At 37.5% G+C, this 19,737-nt stretch overlaps 1 protein-coding gene across 1 annotated transcript in view; it reads left to right on the forward strand.

Annotated features, from left to right (window-relative positions):
• LOC150095920 (syntaxin-binding protein 5-like) overlaps window positions 1-19,737 on the forward strand; it is a 549,764-nt gene that overhangs the window by 435,831 nt on the left and 94,196 nt on the right. The window contains exon 22 of the mRNA XM_090409567.1: window positions 13,571-13,693. Within this exon, the coding sequence (XP_090265693.1) occupies window positions 13,571-13,693 (123 nt within the window). The remainder of the gene's footprint in view (window positions 1-13,570; window positions 13,694-19,737) is intronic.

A 19,737-nucleotide genomic window follows, 5' to 3' on the forward strand; every position in this document is an offset into this window, starting at 1 on the left:
CCTCCTATTTGTGAAGCTTTGCAAATTACATTTCCTCAGTTTGTCTTCATACAAACATTCAAAAGACCATTTATCATCTTTGGGAATCTTCTTTGCACCCTTTTTAACATATCCCCATCACCATGAAAACCTGGTGACCAAATCTGTGCACAATAATCCATGTGAAGCCCATTGAAGGCCTTATACAATGAAAACATAATCGCTTTATTTCTGCATGGCAAGGTATATAGCATCATTGTCATTATCCAATGTGATGACTCCACAACTTTTGTAATGTGTCCCCTGAATTTTAGATCCTTGTTTATGACCATTCCAGATCTATCTTTCATATCCTCCACCTCCTTCAAAGTTTTCTCACCAAGTGTATGCTTTACTTTCCATAATTGCTGACCAGATTTCTAAACCTTACACTTTGTAACATCAAATTGATCGTTCCACTTATCTGCCCATTCATACAATCTACTCAAGTCCTCCTATAAGGCCACATCTGTTTGATTCTGCATTGTTCCCTCCAGTTTTGCACCATTTACTAACAGTTGCATATCACCAATTAAACCTCCCAATATCATTAATATACAACTTGAACAACAATGGCCTCAAAACAAACCTCTGTAGAACATCGCTAGTGACCTTCCACTTTCAGGATACTGCATCCCATATTCAACTTGCTGATGTCTATTCTGACAGCCATTCACCAATCCAACTCACTACTCTGTTATCTAGTTCCATCTATGTCAGTATATGTAACAGATTGTCTTGTGGCAGTCTATCAATGTAAAGGAGAGCATGTGAGGCCTTTTGCGAAATCTAAGTATACCATTATTTATGCATCTCCTTTGTCCAATAAATTCGTCACCTTGTTATAGCACATAAGCAAGTTGATCAAACACAACCTCCCCTTTAACAAAGCCAGTGCGGCTGATAAGCACAATGAATACCGCTGCTATCAACCCACTTTTGTATCCTATCTCTCACCAACCTCTCCAATACCTCAACTATATACAACCTTAGATATACAGATTGGCCTATACTTGTATAATTAGCCTTAGAATTACCTTTCTGAGGTGGAACAGTTTTTACCTTCCTTCCACTCCTTTGGAACTTATGCTGTTGTTAAAAAGGTGGGCCAACTATGAAGCTCTAAATGCTTGTAAAATTCCTGTAAGACATATGCCATCAAGCCCTATTGCCTTATTGACATCTAGCTTATGTAACTCCTCATATATTGCTTGCTTGCTCATTAAGTCTTCTCTCATTTCATTCTCTACACCTGAGCTTCTGATTTCACATTGAGGGTGAAATACAGTGATGAACTGCTTACTGAATACTTTGACTGTGTCCTCTGCAGCAGTTACCAATCTCTCACTTTCATCCATTAACATCATCTTGCCATAATCTTTCTTCTTCCTACTTGTCATATATTCTAAAAACTCATGAGGGTTTTTCTTGGCCTGAATTGCTAATTTCTGGTACTACACTTTTGTTGTCTTCTAAGCTTGTCATAATCCTTGTACTTTCACATATATCTTTTCCTCACAGAAGTCTTCATATGGCTAGGCACAACCAAAGTGATCACTCATGAATTCCCACCAACTGGAGGGATTATTACATCCACTGATGAAATGATCAGATCTTAAATTCTCAATCCTCACATGCTCTCCTTTACATACTGCCTGAGATAGTTGTCTCTCATGAACTTGAGAAATTTGTTTTCCTTATTCACAAGTGCTCGCTTTCATTCCATTTTATACCTCCATAATTAAAATCATCCTTCCCAAGTTGCTTATACATTTCTTCATCACCACCATCCACATTCCCTCACTTATAGCAACATCAAAATAAATATCTCTTCCTGTCAACCTCCAACCTCACACCACACTGCCTCAGAACTATTGTCACTACTTCTCTCTTTCATATCTACCTTATGGAGACATATTTCACCTTCTGTCATCAGAGGCACATCCCCTCCCTTCTTTTTCTTTCTATCCTTGTGAAAAACGCTGTGCCCTTCCCTTTCTATTCCTGTTAGGATATCATCTTCATTCAACCATGTTTCATTTATTCCAATGATTTTGGGTTGAATAAACTCAATCAGTGAAACCATTTTAGAGAGAAATGGAAAGAACATCCATTTAAGATGGAAAGATATTGGCTACCAAAAGAGGTAGATAGATATACACCAAATACACCAAATTAATCTGATATATCTATCAGATTAATCCCCTCTGGATTAATCTGATAAAATCCCCTCACTAACTTAAACATCTCTATCATATCTCCTCTCTTCCTCCTATCCACCAAACTCTGCCATCTGCATCTCTTCAACCTCTCTCTCCATAGCCAGCATTCCAAAGTCCTGATATTGTCTTAGTCACTATCCTCTGGACCATTGGTGGCTTATACATAAGCACTGTGACACTGCAGCACCCCCAAGGAAAAAAATGAAAAAATTAAATTTTGTTTGTGTTTATAAATAATAACAATGCTTACAACATTATATAAATGCAATACAACATGCTAAAGGTTACAGCTTATGTTTTGACATTGATTGAATAGTTAATAATTGGAATTGTTTGATTAACGCTTTAAATTACAAAACAAATGCACTACGATCTAACGCTGTGTCAGAATTATCGCATTCTGAGAGTTGCAGCTAGACTCACTGTTATTCATTTGCTCTTGTCATTTCACGTTACAAGTGATTCCGGCACTGCTCGTTTGGGCAGTGTCACTTACAGATAAATTGTATGCATGCATGCATTATTTTTGTGAGATAAGAACTTTTATTATTGTTGTTTGTTCGTGGTGAGGGTGAAATATTTTTAATAAAGCAATTTTTTTAATATGTAAATTTATTTATTAATAAATTGGTTACTGATTAGGAAAAAAATAATTTTTTTTATTTTGTATATGCAGTACCCCCACTTAAAATTTTCACCGGTCACCACTGCTCTGGACTCTCTCCAATGTCTCCACATCACATTGAAAGCCAGGTGACCAGATCTGAGCACAATAGTTCAAGTATGGTCTGACTCGTGCCTTATACAGTGGCACAACCACTTCCTTATCCTTGCATGTTAGAATACTTCTTATCATAGCAGCACTATGATGTGCAACCTTTGCAACTCTAGCAATATGCCCTCTAAACTTCAGTCCACTATCAACCATCACTCTCAAATCTCTAATCTCATCCACTTCCTGCAGTACGGCACTATCAATTTAGTACACAGTCTTATATTTCTGCACTCCAAAATGCAATGCCTTGCACTTATTGATATTAAAACTACAATTGCACTCTTTTGTCCAAGTAAAAAGTCTATTCAAATCTTCCTGAAGGGATTCAGCATCAGCAGTGCTACTTATAATTCTTCCCAACTTTGCATCATCAGGGGCCTAAGAATATAACCCTGGGAGCACACCACTGGTCACCCTTCTTTTTTGAGACACTGAGACACTTCACCCTTCTTTTTTGAGATACTCAATCATACACAACCCTACTGGTATCGTTCGGAGAGCCAGTCTCTAATCCATGTAACCGATATATACTGATACAAAATTAATAATGGAAAAAACTCACGTACAAAGATTATTTAATAGTATAATTTTTGCCTGTGTGTCACAGGCATCTTCAGTACATTAAGCTCAAATTGAACAATAACTGACAATTCCAAAAAGCGCCACCTAAATAACTTTACTAAAAAAAAAATAAAATAAAATAAAAAAATAAAATAAAATCAATGCAATAAAAAGTTAGGAAAGATTAGCTGATTTGTAAAGTACTATCTCCCATAAAGGGGATAGACATAAGCCGTCGGATCTGTTTAAGTTAGGATAATGAAGTAGAGTTTCACATGTTTCTTTATAAAGGCGTTCCATGAGAAACTGACTTTTGTGAAGAACTCTTGTCTTTCTCCAATGAACTCTGTGTCTAGTGAAGATGGCATGTTCTGCAAGTCCAGCCTTTTCAGTTTTAAAGTTTTCAATATAAGATTGGTGTTCTTCTAGCCGAATAGAGGCAGATCTTCCCGTTTGTCCGAAATAAGATAATCCACAAGAGCACGGAATCTGGTAGACACCTGGACGATTAAGATGTGGAAGCTTGTCCTTAGGAGAAGTGAGAAAGGTGGAGATTTTTCTAAACAGTCGCAAGGCAACAAAAATATTCAGTGGTTTTTAAAACTTTTGCTATACGTTCACTGATGCCTTGTACATAAGGGATAGTAATGCACGTTATTTCTTCTGTGTTTGAAGAGCAAGACATATTAAAACTACTCAAAGTTCTTTTAATGAAGCAATTCTTATAACCATTAGATAGAAAGGAAGAAGTTATATATTGTAGTTCTTTCTGTAAAAGATCATCTGAAGAACAAAAGGAGTTGGCCCGATGAACCAGTGTTTTAATAGTTCCTACCTTTTGACTGGGATGGTGATGAGATTCTGCATGGATATAATGGCCTGTATGAGTCTTCTTTCTATAAACTGAGAAATGTAGGTTACCATCTGGTTGGCGAAGAATTAGAAGATCTAAAAAGGCTAACTGCTTATTTGATTCTACTTCTAGAGTAAACTTGAGCCTAGGATGAAATGCGTTTAACTTAGTGAGAAATTGTTGAAGTTCATCCGAAGAGCCATTCCATACAGCAAAAATGTCATCTTGATTGATTTTTTGAAAATCAACTTGATTGATTGATTGATTGAAAATCAAATTGATTTTTTTTTTTTTTAGGAAAGTTATTGACCTTTTTAGTTATCTTACACCAGCTACTTAGGTGGCGCTTTTTGAAATTGTCAGTTATTGTTTAATTTGAGCTTAATGTACTGAAGATGCTTGTGACATGCAGGCAAAAATTATACTATTAAATAATCTTTGTACGTGAGTTTTTTTCCGTTATTAATTTTGTATCGATATGTCTACTCACGTCATACCTCATTTAAAACTTAACCAATATATTCTATTCCCATCCTCTGCAGCTTGTACACTAACTTATCTAACTAACGCTTTTGCAGCTCATCCAATTATATCACTGTATATGATTCACCCTTATCTAGCACATTTGTTACCTAATCATAAAATGCAAGTAAATTGCTAAAACAAGACCTACCCTTTACAAATCCATGCTGACATTCATAAAGAATGCCATGTTCATCAACCCAATTCTGTATTCTATTCCTTACCAATCTCTCCAACACCTTGACCACAATTGCAGTCATACAGACTGGCCTATAGTTGGAGACTTCTGTCTTAGAACCATGTTTGTGGAGTGGTACTCTTTTGCCCTCTTTCCACTTCCTAGGAATCCTATTCACTGCAAGACTCATTAAATAACCAGGTCAAGGGCATAACCAACTGTAGTGCACATTCCTTAAGCATACATGGTGATATGTCATCCATTCCCACAGCCTTATTCACATATAACCCAACCAACACCTGATGCACCTCTGTTTCTTTCACTTCCAATTCTCCTAATGCTTGCCTCTCTTCTATATATTGTACCAGATCATTTATACCAGTATGATATACGCCGATAAAGTGCTCGTTCAATAATTTCACTATATCCTTTGCATTTGTTAGTCTGCTGCCATGACTATCCACCAATTTTAGTCTGCCATAATTATTTTTCCTCTTGCTTGCCATATAATGGAAAAATTCCGTCGAGTTCACCTTGGACTGACCAGCCAATCTCCCTCATACTGCACCTTTTTTTCTTTACCATGCTTGTCACCTTTCTAGCCTGCAAAGAGTATCCCCTTCGTGTATCTGATCACCACCAACTGTCTTGTACCTCCTCCATAACATTTTCTTTTCCAGCACAGCTTGTTTGATTTTGCTGCTCATCCATTTCACTCCCATTCTATTTACTCGCTTAACCCTCAGTATGCAATCATACATTGCTTTTGTCAGATACCACCCTATGAGTTTCAATGCATTTTCAACATCTTTTTGCTCGGTTCATCTACCCAATGTACTGATGTTAACTGACTACAGAGCTTCCTATAATCACCTGCTTTATACTTCCACATGTATTCATTTTTGGCAGTGACATTTTCTTGTATCATCACTTCCCAAACAAGTACCTCATGATCACTCTCGCCAACTGGCTGTAGTGTCAACACCTCATTAATAACTACATCTTGTGAAATTATCACCAAATCCAAAACATTAAAGCTTCTAGTTGATTCAATCACATGCTGCTTAAGATACTTATCTCTCAGAAATTCCCAAACTTCCTCTCCTTGTTCCCATACACTATCTCCTCCTTCCAGTCTATATTCCTGTAATTAAAGTCTCCCATCAGAATCACCTTCTCTTTAAATGCCCAAATTCAATTTCAATTTCCAAACATTTCAAAATCAGTATTTACTGCATTCCTTGGCCTATAACAGCATCCTATCAGATATAGCCTGTTTATTTTGACTTCACACCACACAGATTCAAAATCTGTGCATGCACCATCAGCTTCTACTCTTTGCGGACACAATTGCTTTGCAATCGTTAACAGCACTCCCTCTCCTCTTTTCACATCTCTATCCTTCCAGAAAATTATATATCCTTTTAATTCTATTCCCGACATCACGCCCTCCTCAGACAACCAGATTTCGCTTATTCCAATTACTTTTGGCCATACCGTTTCAACCAATGCCACAAACTCAGCTCTTCTGTTTTGAATACTCCTTACATTTGTGTATAAACATAACAATTGCTGTGTGTTTGAGGTCATCCTACCAGCACCAACATTCTCTATTCTGGCTGCTATACTACACCTTTCTCTTCGGTTTGACCACTTCCGTTTCCCTGATCCTGACTGTGATTTCCATTCTTACTTGTCTCATCCTCACCTTTATGCATTCCATCACCTTGTGCTGTTACAACGACATCTTCAACCTCATATCCATCTTCCTCCTGCTGTTGATTTGTGCTATTCTGTTTCACGGGTAGACTCAGATCATTTGCTACATTAACTTCTTGACTCTTTGCCTTCTCAGAAAACAATAGCATTTTTAAATGGAAAATACCAAACCCATTCAAATGTAATACATCAGTTTTATACCATTTGAACTCCTCCTTCAAATTCACTCCACAGATTTACAAATTAAACTCCCTTTACCTCGCACAACTAGGCAAAGCCATCTTACTATTCAACTCTGCTCTCCTTCTCAATTCACTGCTATCATATCTGGGCAACATGCCTATGACTTTCCCAATGACACTGTTCTTCTTTACCTGCTGCAACAACTTCTTCGAGTTTTTATCAACATTCTTCTTCTCTCCAACTAAGTCATTTGCGCCCACAACCACCAGTAATTTTGATGCCCAGTATTTTTACCTTTTCTGCAATGCATCCGTTATTTGCTTTATTGTTCCCCCAGGAAAGCATGTTTTGTGCACTTTGTTAGTAATTACACCTCTAATGATCAAGTCCCCATACACTGATATATGACTATCCTTTGATTCTTTCTTTCTTTATTACGTTAACTTCTTCCTTCTTATCATCAGCCAATCTCTCCTTTAGTTGTTTAATATCCTCTTCCAGATATTTCATTTCGCTTTTCATTTTTTTAACTCCTTCCGAAGCTCTTCTACTACGTCCCGAAGTTTGTGTCCATTTCTAATCGCTCTAATCTATCCAAACACTTTCACATACGTTAATGCTTATCTTCTTCTCATTTGTCAATGGATTGCAAGGGGAAATTCAGTTGTTTGAGGATGATGTGAAGCTGGGAAAGGTTATTAGTAATAGTGCAGATGTGGTAGTCCTGCAAGAGGATTTGAATAAGCTAGAAAGATGGGAACATGAATGAGGGTATCGGTTTAATGCAGCAAAATGTAAAGTCTTGAGGTTTGGGACACATCGATGGGATGCTGCATACTCTATTGGAGGAGCTATACTGGAGGAAGTAGGCGAGACAAGAGATCTGGAGTTGATGATTGATAGAAACCTGAAATTCAGGGAACATATTGCAAAGGTGGTGAAGGTAACACAGAGGATTGCTGCAATAATGAGAAGGATGCTGACCTGCAGAGATAAAAGAGTTATCATTCCATTGTATAAGACCCTGATCAGACCATACTTAGACTATTGTTCTCAGATTTGGTCCCGAGGATTTGAAGGGGATAAATTAACTGTAGAAAAGGTACAAAGGTGGATAACAAAGATGATTTCAGGAATCTACAGTGTTAGTTACAAGGATCGGCTGAGGGAATGTGGACTGCAGAGTTTGGTGGACAGAAGAAGGAGAGGTGATATGGTTGAGACTTTTAAATTGTTGAGAGGTGGTTACAGGGTTGATACTGGGGAGTTCTTTCACTTGGTTGAACAGCGGGAAGCAGTGATGACAAGGGACCATCCCTGGAAGTTATGAAAGGAAACTGTGAGCAAGAGGGTCAGGAGTGATTTCTTTGCATGGAGGGTGGTTGAACCATGGAATGCATTGCCTGACAGAGTGGTGAGAGTGAGAAAGGTCAATGAGGTTAAGGAGTTGTGTGATGCACTTTGTGTTTCCTAGGAGGGACCTCCCACGATGAGTCTTGATAGACTTGTGTTTCCTAGGAAGGACCTCCTGCGATGAGTCTTTTGACTCCTTGTAGGCCTAAATAATAATAATAATAACAATCAGATTTAAGTCAGGTTGGTTTTTAAGAGCAGCAGCAGCAGCTGATTAAAAAATATATAAATAAAATAAAAACTCTCATATTTAAACTTGCTGTGATTGAACCTATTACTATTCTTTTATTTGATTCTGGTTATGTACAAAGCATCATCTGCTAGACCCATAGTTATGTGGGTAGCTGTATTTCTTATATTCTACCAAACAGCCTATTTTCAATCCTGTCCATGATAGGCTAACTTTATTCACACTACGATGTGAGAGAGGAAGAAGGTCTTTAGAGAAACAAATAACGTTAGTATGTTGGATTTGGAAACAGTGTATTTCCTTAAAGTTCTGGCCATTTTATAGCTTCTCTTAAAAGCCAACCTTTCACGAATAAAAATGGTTGTGAGAAACTCCCCAAGGTATGGGAAACTGTAAAATTCTTAGGCATCCTGTGTAACAACCAAAGCTTCCTACTAGGATAGTAACAATCTTCATAACTAGGACTCTTGACTTTAACATTGTTCAGTTCTGCTTTATTTAGTGTTTTTTGCAGTGGTTACCCGTACATAAGCACTGCGACACTGCAGCACCCCCAAGAAAAAAATGAAAAATTAAATTTTGTTTGTGTTTATAAATAATAACAATGCTTACAACATTGTATAAATGCAGTACAACATGTTAAAGGTTACAGCTTATGTTTTGACATTGATTGAATAGTTAATAATTGGAATTGTTCGATTAACGCTTTAGATTACGAAACAAATGCACTGCAATCTAACGCCGATATTCGTTTCTCTTGTCATTGCACGTTACATCATTCCAAACTGTAACTGCTCAAACGGCAGTGTATTTTTAGTATCCTTAAGCACCTTATTTCTGTGAGATATGAAACGTTTATTATTGGTGTGTGTGCCTGGTGAACTATTTTTTGTAAATCTTATTTTATTTTGTTAAAATAACATATAATGATTTATTTATTATAGATACAAGGCTGAATAATGACGAGTGTCACTGTTGAAAATATGAAAAGAATAATATTTTTTCAATTATCGTTACACGAAACAAATGCAGTGCAATCTAACACCAATATTCATTTGCTGTCGTTGCACGTTACATCATTAGATACACTGCTTGGGCAGTGTATCTTTTGCCTGTGCTCATTATTTCTATGAGATAAGAAACGTTTATTATTGACACATGTTCGTGGTGAACTATTTTTTTGTAAATCTTATTTTATTTTGTTAAAATAACATATAATTATTTATTTATTATAGATACAAGGCTGAATTATGACGAGTGTCACTGTTGAAAATATGAAAAGAATTATATTTTGTCAATTATCGTTACACAAAACAAATGCATTGCGATCTAGATCTAACGCCAATATTCCTTTGCACTTGTCATTGCTATTGATATGAAACTTTTATTACTGGTGTTTGTTCGTGGCGAGGGTGAAATATTTTTAATAAAGCAATTTTTAATATGTAAATTTATTTATTAATAAATTCGTTACTGATTAGGAAAAAAAAAAGTGTTTTTCATATGCAGCACCCTCACTTAAAATTTTCACTGGCTGCCACTCGTTTCTTGTGTGGGTATATTACAGTTCATATTTTACTCCTGAAAATGTTTCTGTGATAGATGAAATACCAGAGGCATTGAACTGTTGTTTAATTCATTCTTTGTGCTATTTTTTATTCCCTTAAATAGTCAACATGAGAATTAATCAGCACGTCAACCTAAATACACATTTGTGAATATGTTTAGGTGAGTGATGAATTTCATTGCCGTGTATGAGATAACTACATTGCTTATTATAAATCTGAAGTGGTTTGAAAAAGTCATGTATTTAGACCAGTGGCGTATTTTGGTATAGGCCGTATAGGCTCGGGCCTAGAGCGGCAAATTTTGAAGGGCAGGGAAATTTCTGGGCTCTCATTTTTGCAATTATATTTATATTACAAATTTACGATATAAATAGGTTATGCATGTAAATCAACATGTTCATTAAATATGGGGGGCGGCACTGTCTGCGGGCCTAGGGGTGGAAAGTATCTAAATATGTCACTGATTTAGACCAGAGAGAAGGATTTCCACGCTATATAATCCTTAATCATTAATCTGTGATAGATTTACAGCCTTTTATGGTTGAAATTCACATAGAAGAAGAAGAGGAACTAAAAACCTAACTTCTATTTCTTGAATATCATCATCACAATAATAATCAAATTCCTGATATGTACCCTCAAGGGGTGTTCAGACTATTATGATTAAGTTTACATTATTACTAATATCCTAGAAGCAATTTTCCTCCAAATTAGTCTATTACTCGTCAGTATTCTAATATCGTCACATCAAACTTTCTTGTCTTTTAAGGCACTTCTGACTGAATCAATCCACTTAGACCCTGATCTTCATCTGGGTCTTTATCTTGCCATCTTGGCCTCACACACGATTAAGTTTACATTATTACTAATATCCTAGAAGCAATTTTCCTCCAAATTAGTCTATTACTCGTCAGTATTCTAATATCGTCACATCAAACTTTCTTGTCTTTTAAGGCACTTCTGACTGAATCAATCCACTTAGACCTTGATCTTCATCTGGGTCTTTATCTTGCCATCTTGGCATCACACACCTATTTTGCTAACCTTTCCTCTCCTATTCTATTTAAATGACCAAACCACCTTAGATCAGCCCTGCTGATCTAAGGTGGTTTGGTCATTCTTGAATGCAAAAAGTGTCAAGTTCCTTCCTAATGTCTTCATTTTTATTATTATTATTATTATCATCCAGGCCTCCATGGAGTCAAAAGACTCATCATGGGAGATCGTTTTTAGGAAACACAAAGTTTATCATACCTCTCCTTGAACCCATTAACCATTCCCACTCCAACCACTCTCTCAGACAATGAATTCCAAGGTTCAACCACCCTCCATGCAAAGAAACGACTCCCCACCCTCTTGCGCACAGCCTCCTTTCGTAACTTCCAGGGATGGCCCCCTTGTCATCGCTCCTTCCCACCGTTCCACCAAGTGAAAGAACTCTCAAATGTCTATCCTGTAACTGCCTCTCAACAGTTTAAAAGTCTCAATCATATCATCTCTCCTTCTATCCAAAAAACTCTGCAGTCCACATTCCCTCAGTCGATCCTCATAATTCATATTGTAGTCCTGAAGCCATCTTTGTTATCAGCCTCTGTACCCTTTCCACAGTCAATTTATCTCCTTCAAATCCTGGGGACCAAATCTGAGAACAATAGTCTAAGTGTGGTCTGATCAGGGCCTTATACAATGGAATGATAACTCTTTTATCTCTGCAGGTTAGCGTCCTTCTCAGTATTGCAGCAATCCTTTGAGTTACCCTCACCACCTTTGCAATATGCTCTCTGAATTTCAGTTTTCTATCAGTCATCACCCCCCAGATCTCTTGTCTCCCCTACCTCCTCCAATAGAGTATGCAGCATCCCATCCATGTTTTCAAAACCTCAAGACCTTACATCTCTCTGCATTAAATCGATACCCCCATTCATTTACCTATCTGTCTAATTTATTCAAATCCTCTTGCAGCACTGCCACATCTGCACTATTACTAACAACCCTTCCCAGCTTCACATCATCTGCAAACAACTGAATTTCCTCTTGCAATCCATTGACAATATCATTGATATAAAGGTTGAACAATACAGGTCCCAGTACTGATCCCTGTGGAACCTCACTTGTAACCTTCTGCTTCCGTGATATTGCCCCACTATACACAACTCTCTGATACCTATCAGTCAGCCAATCCTGAATCCATATGACGAACCCGACATTTAAACCCATGTGCTGCAACTTAAATATCAGCTTATTATGTGGTACCCTGTCAAACGTTTTTGGAAAATCCAAAAAAAATGGCAGTATATGCCTTTCCCTCATCAACTGCTCTTGTCACTTTATTATAAAAGGCAATCATATTCTGCCATTGATACCATCTGTTCAGTCCCCAAATTTTCTACCAACCCTCATATCTGTGGTCTCTAATCCTTGATCAAGTGCTTTATTTCTAACTCAAATCTCAGATCCATAATTTAAAACTGGTTTGAATACTGTCTTGAATACTGCTAGTTTAGCGTTTTGGCTAATTTCTCTCTTATTCAAAAAATTTATTCCCCACCATACCAGCTTTGCTTATTCTCTTGTCTATTTCCATATGTAATTTGCCATCTTCACTAAACACTGTGCCTAAATAGCTGAAATATTTCACTTGTTCTATAGGTTCTCCATTGAGAATACATTTGAAATTTTCTATGTTCCTGCCTATTTTCATAGGATTGATCTTTTTATTGCTGATTTTCATGCAAAAATTGTTACAGCTGTTATTCAGTTTAGTTAGCAAATCATGAAAACGTTCACTGGATGTGTTTAGGAGTACAACATTATTTGCATAAAGCAAAGAGCTATGTTTTATACCTCTAATTCTAATATCAAGTTTAATGCTACTTTCTATCATAATGTGATCCATATAGATTATGAATGAGACTGGAGATAACGTACAGCCTTGTCTTATGCCTCATTTCACATCAGACCATCTTCATGTATATCCTTCAATTCTAACTGCTGACTTATAACTTAAATATATAATGGAATACGAGAATGCATTGCCCTGTATAATGCTCCATTTAACCCATACTACTGTAGTGTTTTGAAAAGTTTTTTCCTGGGCAACTTGTCATATCCCTTTTCTAGATCTACAAGAACTAAGTACATCCTTTTTATCCTAATTATGGGAGTTGTTTCTTTAATATTTGAATACTTATTCTCTCATTAGCAAAAAATAAAAATAAAAGTTATTTAATTAAATGAAATTATTTTATTCATAATATAAGACAGTACTTAAAAATTTTTTTACAGCTTTTTTTTTATAAATTTATAATCATAAAATTCACTTATATCAAATTCTTACCATTCTTTCACGTAATTACTATGCTTTTAAGATGCTGTACCCAGTCCAAGTCTTTGGGTTGGTACAAGTTATGGTTCAGTATTTGTCTTCCTACTTATGCTCCCACCCTCTGATGAAGATCGACAATTTCAGCCAGTAATTATATCACCTAGTGGTAAGTATATTAATTATGGTAGTTGTTTGCAAAATTATTTAAAATGAATTTGAAATGAATGTGTATCACTGATCCAGAGCACTATGATGGCAGTAGCATGGCTGCTAGCAAAGCCACTCTAGCTGGAGAAGTCAAAGGAGAGCTGCCAAACTAAGAGGTAATTGGGTCATCTAGGTAGGGAGTGAACAAGTGGCTGGAAATCTATTCCTGTAAAATATATTATTATTATTATTATTATATGGGTATCTCCATGGAGTCAAAAGACTCGTTGCTGGACATCCCCACTAACCATTATTCACACAATGCTTATTATGCCTCTAGTTATATTTATTCACTATTGGGGTACTCACAACTTCCTCTGGCATTCCATTCCACTAATTCGCCACTCTCAAAGCAAAGAACCTATTCTGCACACCCTCACTGACCATGTTATTATGCAACTTCCACAGGTGACCTCTTGTTCTTCCTATACTATTATTATTATTATTATTATTATTATGGGTATCTCCATGGAGTCAATAGACTCATTGCTGGAGACCCAAACTGGCAAAACAATAACTGTCATATCTCTTCTTGAATTCATTTACAGATGAAGAGCTCACAACTAAGTCAGGCAATGAATTCCACTCATTCACCACCCTCCCTCCAGGCAAAAAAACCTTGTTCTCACACCCTTGTTAATCACACTCTTCTATAATTTCCAGGGATGACCTCTTGTTCTTCCATCACTATCACAGCTGAAACATTTCCCCTGCATCAATCCAATAAAAACCTTTCAGTAATTTAAATGTTTCTATCATATCCCCTCTTCTCCACCTCTCAACTAACCTCTGAAATCTACAAGCTCTCAATCTAGCAATGTAGGGAGCATTTTTTACATCACTCACCAACTTAGTCACTCTTCTCTGAACCCTCTCCACAGCCTCCTCATCTCCAAGGAATCCAGGTGACCAGACCTAGCACAGTAATCCAAATGTGGAAGTATCAATGCTTTATAAAGGTGAATAATAACCTCTTTATCTCTGGATGCCAGTGTGTTCCTCAACAACCAAGTAATCCTAGGTGCAATCTTGGACATCTTAGCAATGTGTCCCCTGAACTTCATCTCCCTATCTACCAATACCCCTAAGTCCCTAGCCTCATCAATCTCTTGGAGTACTGTTCCATCAATGTAGTACACAGCTTGTAATCTTTTAATCCCAAAATGCATAACTTTACACTTTTCCACATTGAACTGACATCCATTACCTTTTGCCCATTCTATCAGCTTATTTAAATCATTCTGCAAACTTTCAACATCAGCTTGATTTTTTATTGTGCTACCCAACTTTGCATCATCAGCAAACAATTAAATATCTCCCTTTAAGCCATTTCCTATATCATTTATATACAAATTAAACAACAATGGCCCAAACACAGAGCCCTGAGGCACACCATTTGTCACCTGCCCTCATCCTGGACTCAGCTCCTCCATACAGCACCTTCTGGTATCTCTCCCTGAACCATTCTCCTATCCATATCACTAATTTAGTATCCATTCCCATCTGCTCCAATTTGCGCAACAGTGTTCCATGGGGTATCCTGTCAAAAGCATTAACAAAATCCAGAAGTACAACTGTGTAGCCAGTTCCTTTGTCCAACTCAGATGTCATCATTCTATTATGAAAAGTTAATAGATTGCTAAGGTAGGATCTACCTTTAACAAAACCATGTTGGCCTCTATAGAGCCTCATATCCTGATCCACCCATTTTTGAATTTTTTCTTTAACCAACTTTTCCCATACTTTTACCACTACTCCTGAGATGGTGATTGGTCTGTAATTAACTACCACAGTTTTAGAGCCACTCTTATGCAAAGGAACCACTTTGCCTAACTTCCACTCCCTAGGGACCATACCAGAGTTCAAACTTAAGTTAAATATCCAAGTAAGAGGCATTAACAATTCCTTTGCACATTCACGCAACACCCAAGCTGATATTCCATCTAAACCTACAGCAGTGTTTGCGTTTAAATTTTGCAATATATTAAATGCCTCTGATTTCTTAGCTTCAATTCTCACATTAGTTATTGCTACAGGTACAGAGATATCCTCACTTGGGTGATAGACTTTTGAAAAGTGATCACTCAGTAATTCGACTATAACATCTGATTTATTATTATTATTATTATTATTATTATTATTATTATTATTCAGGCCTCGAATGGAGTCAAAATACTCATCGTGAGAGGTCCTTCCTAAGAACATAAAGTCTGTCAAGACTCATCCAGGGGAGGTTCCCCCTAAGAAACACAAAGTCTATCATATCATACCACTCCTTAAACTCATTGACCATTCTCACTCTCACCACTCCATCAGGCAATGAATTCCATGGTTCAACCACCCTCCATGCAAAGAAACCACTCCCTCTTGATGACAAGAGGCCATCCCGTAATTTCCAGGGATGGCCTCTTGTCATCACTCCTTCTCGCTGTTCAACCAAGTGAAAGAACTCACCAGTGTCAACCCTGTAACCACCTCTCAACAGTTTAAAAGTCTCAATCATATCACCTCTCCTTCTATCCACCAAACTCTGCAGTCCACATTCCCTCAGCCGATCCTCATAACTATCCTTGTACAGTCCTGAAACCATCTTTGTCATACGTCTTTGTAATCCTTTCCACAGTTAATTTATCCCATTTAAATCCTGTGGACCAAATCTGAGAACAATAGTCTAAGTGTGGTCTGATCAGACACTTATACAACGGAATGATAACCCTTTTATCTCTGCAGGTCAGTGTCCTTCTCATAATTGCAGCAATCCTCTGTGTTACCTTTATCACCTTTGCAATATGTCCCCTAAATTTCCAGTTTCTATCAATCATCAACTCCAGATCTCTTTTCTCCGTTACTTCCTCCAGTATAGCTTCTCCCATAGAGTATGCAGCATCCGATCAATGTTTCCCAAACCTCAAGACCTTACATTTTGCTGCATTAAACTGACCTCTATTCATTTTCCCATCTATCAAGCTTATTCAAATCCTCTTGCAGGGCTACCACATCTGCACTATTACTAATAATCATTCCCAGCTTCGCATCATCTGCAAACAACTGAATATCCCCTTGCATTCCACTGGCAGTGTCATTGATATAAAGGTTAAACAATATAGGTCCTAATACTGAGCCCTGTGGGACCCCGCTTGTAACCCTCTGCCTCCTTGAAACTGCCCCATCATAGATAACTCATTGATACCTATTTATCAGCCAATCTTGAATCCAGTTTACCAATCTGACATCCACGCCCATGTGCTGCAACTTAAATATCAGCTTACCATGTGGCATCCTGTCAGATGCCTTTGCTAAGTCTAAGAAAATTGCAGTATATGACTTTCCCTCATCTAATGTTCTTGTAACTTTATTATAAAAGGCTAGCATATTGCTAAAACAAGAGCGCCCTTTCACACATCCATGTTGACTCTCACAGATAACATTACCTTCATCTGCCCAATGCTGTATACGGTCCCTCACTACTTTCTCCAAGATCTTAACAACTACTGATGACACACAGACTGGCCTATAATTAGACACTTCCAGTCTGTTACCACCCTTATGCAATGGCACTGTCTTACCTTCCTTCCATTCCCTGTATACATTTCCCGCAGCCAGACTTTCATTGAAAAGCCATCATTTATATGATATTGTAATCTCAATACCATCAGCACCCACTAAAGTTATCCTTCCGAAGTCATTCTTCCTTTTACTTGCGACTTAGCGGAAGAACTCTTTGGGATTAACTTTGATCTCAATGGCTAAGGTCTTCTCATAATCTGATTTAGCTTTACTTACTATGCTGGTAACCTTCATAGCTTGAGTCTTGTACTGCTCATGGGTATACTGATCGCGTTTCTCCTTGTACATTCTCCATAATATTTTCTTTTTTTGCAGATCAAGCTTGATACTACTGCTAATCCATCTAATGCCTACCTTGTTTGTCTTTCTGACCATGGGGGACACAATCTGATATTGCTTTCCTCAGATACCTGCTAATTTTATCCCATGCACTACTAACATCTTTCCCGTGCAATATGTTCTGCCATGGGATGGCTGCAAGCTCACTCTGAAGCTTGTTATAATTGTCTAACCTGTAGTTCCGTATATACCCCTTCTTAACAGAAAAATCCACAGATTTTGCAACCTCCCAAGTCAATAACATGAACGCTTTCACCAATTGGAGGTAACGAGGACACCTTACTTATGCATATATACTCTGATCCAATAACCAGGTCCAACACTCTCACACCACGTGTCCCTTCAGTTATGTGCTGTTTCAGGTAATTACCTTGTAGAAGATGTAAGAACTCCATTTCGTTTTTGCTATGTGATATTTCCTCCTTTCAATTGATATCACCATAATTAAAATCCCCCATAATAATCACTAAAACTGCACTCATTGCACTAATTTGCTGATGCATGAATTCAATATCTCCCCCCTGTATTTCCTGGCCTATAGCAGCATCCAACTGTATATTTGGTTGCATTGGTTACAATGTCACACCAGACCACCTCAAATCAACTCTCATTCACATGTCTATCATCTAGATATGCTACTTTCTTTGGCTGCAACACATCAGCTATCATCAACAGTACTCCTTCCCTATTCTATCTTCTCTGTCCTCCCTGAAAATACTGTACCCATCACATTCAATTCCAGTGACTACATCTTCTGCTGACAGCTAAGTTTCACTAATGCCTACAACTTTTGGTGAGATTGCACTGACTAATGCCAAAAATTCTTCTCTCTTATTTCGAATGCTTCTTGCATTGGTATACAAAAATTGCAGATTCCGTCTAGTTCTTGTACTGGCTTTAGAACTGATATACAAGTCACTAATTTCAGTAGTCCCCCTGCCGATTTTTATCCCCTCTCTTCTGCAATTTATTCTGCGAATAAGGATTGATAAATATACAGTCACTGCTAAAGTTTCTCTCTCTTACACTCAACCTTTTCAATATTAGTTTCGCTGCCCAATTACTTACACTTGTTCAGAAAACAGTAACTTCTTCAATTGCTTATGTCCTTCCATGTTCAGATGCAGCCCATCTCTAGCATACAACTGTCTTTTTCCTTCAAACACACTCCAGACATCAACAAATTCCAGACCTCTTTTTTGCACATTCTTGCAATCATATCATTCATTATCATCACTCGTCTACTTAACTCGTAATTGTCAAAACGAGGCAGCACACACACACTATCCTCCCATTGACACTTTTCCTCTTCACAATATCTAACAATGTTCTTAAATCATTTGCTACCCGATTTATACCACCACTCAGGTCATTTGTACCCACCATAACTATCATCGTGTCTGTATCATGCCCTCTCTTTATTGCTAAAGCCACTCTTTCTATTGTCCCACCGCTAAGCACTCCTCATGCATACCGCTCTCCATACCCTTAATCATAGAATCACCATATATCTTACCACTCTTAACTTCATTCAAGTCCACACAGCATCACTCATGGACTAATTTTCTATGCTATTCACATGACTCTCCCAGTTTCATTATGCAACGCACTTTTACTTATCCCCCTGCTCTCACGACATCTCGTTCCTTCTAGACCTCTTGTGGTTTTATTTTGTTGACTCCCAATCACTCCCATACTATTTATTACTTCATCATTCACCAAAGATTCACCCATACGTAATCCTGTTCTAGTTACTTCAGCTAAAGTAATATCTATAGTCCTAATTTCTCTGTTTAACACATTAAACTCAGTTTTAACTTCCAGTATCTCCTTACTGAGCACTTCCAATTCCTCATGCTCGTCTATTGAAAAATTTCTTTTGTGTCAATCTTAAACAATTCCGTTAGTAACTTATAAGTTTCTATCATGTCTCCTCTCCTCTGCCTGTTAACAGAACTCGGCAACCCGCACCGTCAATATATCCTCATAGGGAACATTCCACTGTGACCAACCTGTCACTCATCTTTAAATCATCTCCACCATCTCCTGATCTCTAAGAAACCCAGGTGATGAAATCTGTGCACAGTAACGAAGATG

The sequence above is a fragment of the Typopeltis vanoorti genome, chromosome 19, assembly GCF_054136105.1.
Source record: "Typopeltis vanoorti isolate ZY-2024b chromosome 19, IOZ_Tvanoo_1.0, whole genome shotgun sequence".
Classification (NCBI taxonomy): Eukaryota; Metazoa; Arthropoda; class Arachnida; order Uropygi; family Thelyphonidae; genus Typopeltis; species Typopeltis vanoorti.